The 6,061-nt window shown below is 37.7% G+C and overlaps 1 protein-coding gene across 2 annotated transcripts in view; it reads right to left on the bottom strand.

Annotated features, from left to right (window-relative positions):
- PHKB (phosphorylase kinase regulatory subunit beta) overlaps window positions 1-6,061 on the bottom strand; it is a 225,746-nt gene that overhangs the window by 165,982 nt on the left and 53,703 nt on the right. For both annotated transcript variants that reach the window (XM_023514768.1, XM_012806835.2), the window contains exon 6: window positions 5,544-5,624. In XM_023514768.1, the coding sequence (XP_023370536.1) occupies window positions 5,544-5,624 (81 nt within the window). The remainder of the gene's footprint in view (window positions 1-5,543; window positions 5,625-6,061) is intronic.

Below are 6,061 nucleotides of genomic sequence, written 5' to 3'. Positions count from 1 at the left end.
CACCCAAACTGGAGACATGTAACAGCAAGACTCTGGAGAAGACCCATCAGAAACTACATGCACTGTGCAGGCAGCTTCTCCACTTACACGCAGAGGTATATAATAATGGGTGTTAATATCTTAATTAAAAGTAAAGTAAGTCCAAGAAGGGAAGATAAAATTTTAACTTTATACATTTGCACTTTCAAAGTATTTTTTTGTTTTCTTTTTTTGGAGTCTCACTCTGTTGCCCTGAGTGGGGTGCTGTGGTGTCATTATAGCTCACAGCAACCTCCTGGGCTCCAGTGAATCTCCTGCCTCAGCCTCCTGAATAGCTGGGACATAGGCACCCTAATAATTTTTCTACTTTTAGTAGAAACAAAGTCTTGCTCTTGCTCAGCGTGGTCTTAAATTCCTGAGCTCAAGCAATCCACCTGTCTCAGTTTCCCAGAGTGCTGGGATTATAGGTGTGAGCCACCATGCCAGCCACTTTTAAAGTATTCCTTAAGACACATACTCACAGGGCCACCAGAGTACAGAAAATCCCTTCTTCATGAAAGAATTGGGTCTTTTCCTCTAACACAACTTTTTCATAAAAAAGGAAGAAAAATTATCTTAAATGCAAAACAAAATCTCAATGTTACACAAAGGTGGAAATACTTGGATTAAGTAAGTTTCTTTGATCCATTTCTAAAGGACTTCTTTCTTGTTTCTGTTCATCTGTTTTTAGAAAACTGATAGACGTGGAGCCCCATGCAGCAGTTCCCACCTCCACTCCAATTCATGGAAATGATTATCTTCATCAGTGGACAGACAGATGAGCTTAGGTGGAATTCGCATTTGGTATAAGTTTAACATACCTGATGGGTTTCTCTCCAGATAAAGAAAGAAAAGCAAGTAGGAGGGCCAGGCAGAACTCCAGAACTTTGCCTTGTTTACAGTTTTTACTTTAATAAATTCTCAATGCATGACTGTGCACAGCAAGACTTTTTATAGACACTAATAAAGACTGAGCACCCAGAAAATATGCTATCTCTGAGTAAACAACGAAAGATGTTAGAAAATTAGCAAGCACTACCGTCCCTGCCCTCAGGAAATATATTCCCCAGCAAAGTATCGACACAAACACTGGCTCTCAGCACATTCACAGGGCCTCAGTAAGGGCGCACATGACCCTGTAAGACAATGGTCCACTCTCTAAGGAATGACAGTGTGAACACAAAGTTTATAGAAATGAGAGAATCAGTAAAGATGTGATGAGCAGCAGCAAAAGGAAGGCCCATTAAATAATCCCAAAGTACAACGAGTACATATATTACACACATATGTACATATGTACCATACTTAAGTACATCTCCAAACACTGCATTCTTTAATCTTGAGAAAAATAAAGATTATGCAAATTTTAAAACTGACAGTAAATAGAGAAGGACCCAGGTTCTTATAATGCCTTATAATGTGGATGAAACTAGAGGATGAAGAAGAGACAGGGTTATGAACTTGTGAATCCAGGTTCTAAGGCACAATTATAAAAGAAAATGGTTCCAAGTCACATCACATTTCGAAGAATTCTCTAAAATATCTAGATAAAAGGAGATTCATTCATAGAAAGGTTCTATGCAGACCCACTTACTGCCAGTCGACATGGTCCCCAACATACATAGAGTCTCAAGGAAAAAAAATGGAGAACAATTATGACACTAAGTATAAATGTTGAAAGCTGTTCATATTAGCTATACAAATTTTGTTTTTACAAAAGATTTTGTCTGTACCACATAAAAACTATAAGGTCAAGAAAAAAACATAAATAAGAAAGAGGGGAGAGAAGGAAACTGTCAGAAAAACCTTAAATATACATAAGGCACGTAATCAGAATGGAAAGGTTAAAACAATATATTTAGAAAAAATGGTAGCTGAAAAATAAAGATTTAAAATAAATGATGCTGGCTCAGCGCCTGTGGCTCAAGTACCTAAGGTGCCAGCCACGTCCACCTAAGGTGGCAGGTTCGAATCCAGACCGAGCCTGCCAAATAACAATGACGGCTGCAACCAAAAAATAGCCAGGTGTCGTGGTGGGCGCCTGTGGTCCCAGCTACTTGGGAGGCTGAGGCAGGAGACTCGTTCGAGCCCAGGAGTTGGAGGTTGCTGTGAGCTGTGATGCCAGGGCACTCTACCCAGGGGGATAGCTTGAGGCTCTGTCCCCTCCCCCCCAAAAAAGAAAGAAAATAAATAAATTATGCTAGCTATCACAAAAGCAAAGCATAAATTTTAAAAACTAAAAACAAAATACCAATCACCACCACTAAGGCAATCTAACCATTTTTACCTCAAGTGACATTAGAGAGAGGTTTGCAATTAATAATGTCAGTGCTACTTTTGGAAATGGTTATCATACTGGGTTCCATCAGGACCTGGGATACTTCCCCAGTATTCAGGAACATTTATGGGTAAAAAGATAAGAGAAGCTAAATGGGCTAGTTCTACAAGCCTTCCTTCCTCTCCAGTCATGCCTCTTTTACCTATTTATTTTTCTCTTTTCTTTTTTAATTAAATCATAGTTGTGTATATTAATGCAATCATGGGGTACAATGTGCTGATTTCATATACAGATTGAAATACTTTCCTCAATCTGGTTAACATAGCCTTCACTGCATTTTCTTAGTTATTGTGTTAAGACATATTCTACACTTAGTAGACTTAACATGGACCCTTATAAAATGCACCATAAGTGTGGTCCCACCAATAACCCTCCCTCCAGCCACCCTTTCACCTTCCTTCCTCTTTCCCCTTCATCTTGGACTGTAGTTGGGTTATAACATTCATATAGTGTGGGTGCTTATAAATTGGTTTCATAGTAGGGCTGAGTACATCGGATACTTTTTCTTCCATTTTTGAGATACTTTGCTAAGAAAAATATGTTTCTGCTCCATCCATGTAAACATGAAGGAAGTAAAGTCTCCATCTTTCTTTAAGGCTGCATAATATTTTGTGGTATACATATACCACCATTTTTTGATCCATTCATGGGTCAATGGGCAATTGGGCTTCTTCTGTGACTTAGCAATTATGAATTGGGCTGCAATAAACATTCTGGTGCAGATATCTTTGTTATATTGATTTTTGGTCTTCTGGATATATACCTAGTAGAGGAATTGCAGGATGGAATGGCAAGTCTATTTTTAGATCCCCAAGTGATCTCCAAACATCTTTCCAAAAGGAACATATTAGTTTGCATTCCTACTTAGTTCTCTAAGTGTTCTCCAGATGTCTTTCCCAAAGGAATGTATTAGCTTGCATTCCCACCAGCAGTGCAGAAGTGTTCCCTTCTCTCCACATCCACACCAACATCTGTAGTTTTGGGATTTTGTGATGTGGGCTACTCTTACTGGAGTTAGATGCTATCTCAAAGTGGTTTTGATTTGTATTTCTCTGATGATTAAGGACGATGAGCATTTTTTCATGTGTCTATAGGCTGTGCGCCTGTCTTCTTCAGAGAAGTTTCTCTTCAAGTCCCTTGCCCACCCTGAGATAGGGTCACTTGTTCTTTTATTGTGAATACATTTGAGTTCCCTGGGGATTCTGGTCATTAAACCTTTGTCAGAGAAATACCCTGCAAATATCTTCTCCCATTCTGAGGGCTGTCTGCTTGCTTTACGAACTGTGTTCAACTTTTTATAATTTTGAATTAATATGAGTGTACAAATGTTTAGATTATATTGTGTTCAATTCTAAGGTCAAGTTCAAGTTGTAAAGATCTTCACTCAGGGGGCTGCTGAATACCCTCCCAGTTGTGCACTTTAGGTGAGCTCCTGGCAATCACCCTCCCTATTCTCCCCTCCCCCTTGCTAGACAATATTTGTGTTTTATCATTCATGTGGGTATGCAGTTGTTTATATATTGGTTTCACATTATTATCATTAATCATTACTCAATTATAATAATAATCATCATCACTCAATTGAGTAATAATCATTACTCAATTATCCATATTGAGTAAATTGGATATATATTTCTTTTCATCCTTTTGATACTTTACTAAGAAGAATGCATTCCAACTCTGTCCAGGTAAACATAAAAGATGTAAAGTCTCCATCTTTTGTTATGGCTGAATAGTATCCTATGGTGTACACATGCCACAGTTTGTTGGTTTCACGACTTGGCAATTATGAATTGAGCTGCAATAAAATTCTGGTGCAAATGTCTTTTTTGTAAAACGATTTTTGTTCTTCTGGGTAGATACCTAGTAATGAAATTGTGGGATCAAATGAAAGGTTGATTTTTAGTTCTTTAAGAATGCTCCATACCTCTTTCCATGAAGGTTGTGTTAGTTTGCAGTCCCAGCAGCAGTGTGGAAGTGTTTTCTTCTCTCCACATGCACATCAGTATCTGCAGATTTGGGACTACGTGATGTGGGCTAATCTCACTAGAGTCAGGTGATATCTCAGAGTGGTTTTGATTCACATTTCTCTGATGATTGGGGATGATGAACATTTTTTCATGTGTTTGTGGGCCATTTGTCATCTTCAGAGAAGTTTTTGCTCAAACCATTTGCCCATTTATAAACAGGTCTTTTCTTGGTTTTATATTCTAGCATGCTGCATATTTATTTGAAATAGGAGGTTCCTAGCTTCTCATCAACCCCAATTGCTTGAATACCACTATTTCACAATATTATAAAAACTAAGAACTATTTGGATTAATAAAAACACAGGACTGATTAATTAGAAGAAACCGTAATTGGATTTTTTACTAGCATTATTTATCTTCTCTTCTATAGAGATTTCATTATTTTATGAAACTATAAACTTATACGGTGTAATGATGTGGATGACTATAAACTCCTGGAGGGCCAGACGACATGCGACTATCTGACAGGGCCTCAGCACAGCTCAATGGTGATTTCCGTGTTGAGAGTACAACATGGAATTACTCTTCCTTGCATGGATCCCAGGAGAGGAATAGTAACAAATCTGTACAACGCACCTGCCCTTCCCAAGGTTTCTCATCATATGCTCATCTCAATGATGAAAGCATTTCAAAGTGGGACAGCTTGTGCTGGGTCAAGCATTAGTGCTTATAAAGGAAATGCTTCTCACCTTGAAATGTGAATTCTTTATGATTTTTCTAATAAGAATACAATATTTGTTCTTTTGAAGAACCCTTCTGAGGCTCTACAAATTGATATGACAAAAGTTTCTTTTCATTTTTAAGGATGAGTTACAAAAAGCAATGATGTGCAAAAAGACCTAATAATTCTGAGATAATCTGTAAATGCTTTTCACTTTGTTCCTAAAATTTCCTGAAAGTCACTAGTTTTTATTTCAGAATACCAGAAATAAAGTCTTCATTGGAGTAATGTTTTACAATCTGTTATATATCAAGTTCATTTTTAGTGATATACATTGAACATATAAAGACTTTTGATTCAATATCCAAAATAAAATGTCTGATTGTGTGAATTTAAGAATAACCTACTTTTATAAAATTAAAAATAAATTATTAAAACTAAAAAAAATGAGATCATCTCAGAGATATTTAGTAGTAAAGAATTTGGGAAATCATACCTCATCAGTGTTGTAGATAATCTGGAGTCCTGAGGAAATCATCTCCACAAGGTAAAGGAGATACAGCGACACTGCATTTATCTGAAACAAACAACAGAAACAACAAAAAGATTATTTTTTGAAATTAAATGTAAAGGCTAAAATTATAAGTCACTTGTTCTAATAGTATCATATACGAACTATTTCCTTTCCGATTATGGATTTAGTTCAAATTAAAATCCCAGGTTAGCTGGGCCCGGTGGCTCATGCCTGTAATACTTGCTCTCTGGAAGGCCAAGACAGCAGAATTGCTTGAGCTCAGGAGTTTAAGACCAGCCTGAGCAAGAGTGAGAACCCTTCCCCCACTAAAAATGGAAAAACTACTCAGACACTGTAGTCTCAACTACTCAGAAGGCTGAGGCCCGAAGATCGCTTGACCCCAAGAGTTTGAGGTTGAGTGAGACCCTGTCTCTATGAAAAATAGAAAAACCAGCTGGGCATTGTGGCGGGCACCTGTAGTCCCATCTACTTGGGGAGGC

The sequence above is a fragment of the Otolemur garnettii genome, unplaced genomic scaffold (assembly GCF_000181295.1).
Source record: "Otolemur garnettii isolate 467f Iridium unplaced genomic scaffold, OtoGar3 scaffold00058, whole genome shotgun sequence".
NCBI classification, from domain to species: domain Eukaryota; kingdom Metazoa; phylum Chordata; class Mammalia; order Primates; family Galagidae; genus Otolemur; species Otolemur garnettii.
This window is presented reverse-complemented; position numbering and strand designations above follow the sequence as displayed.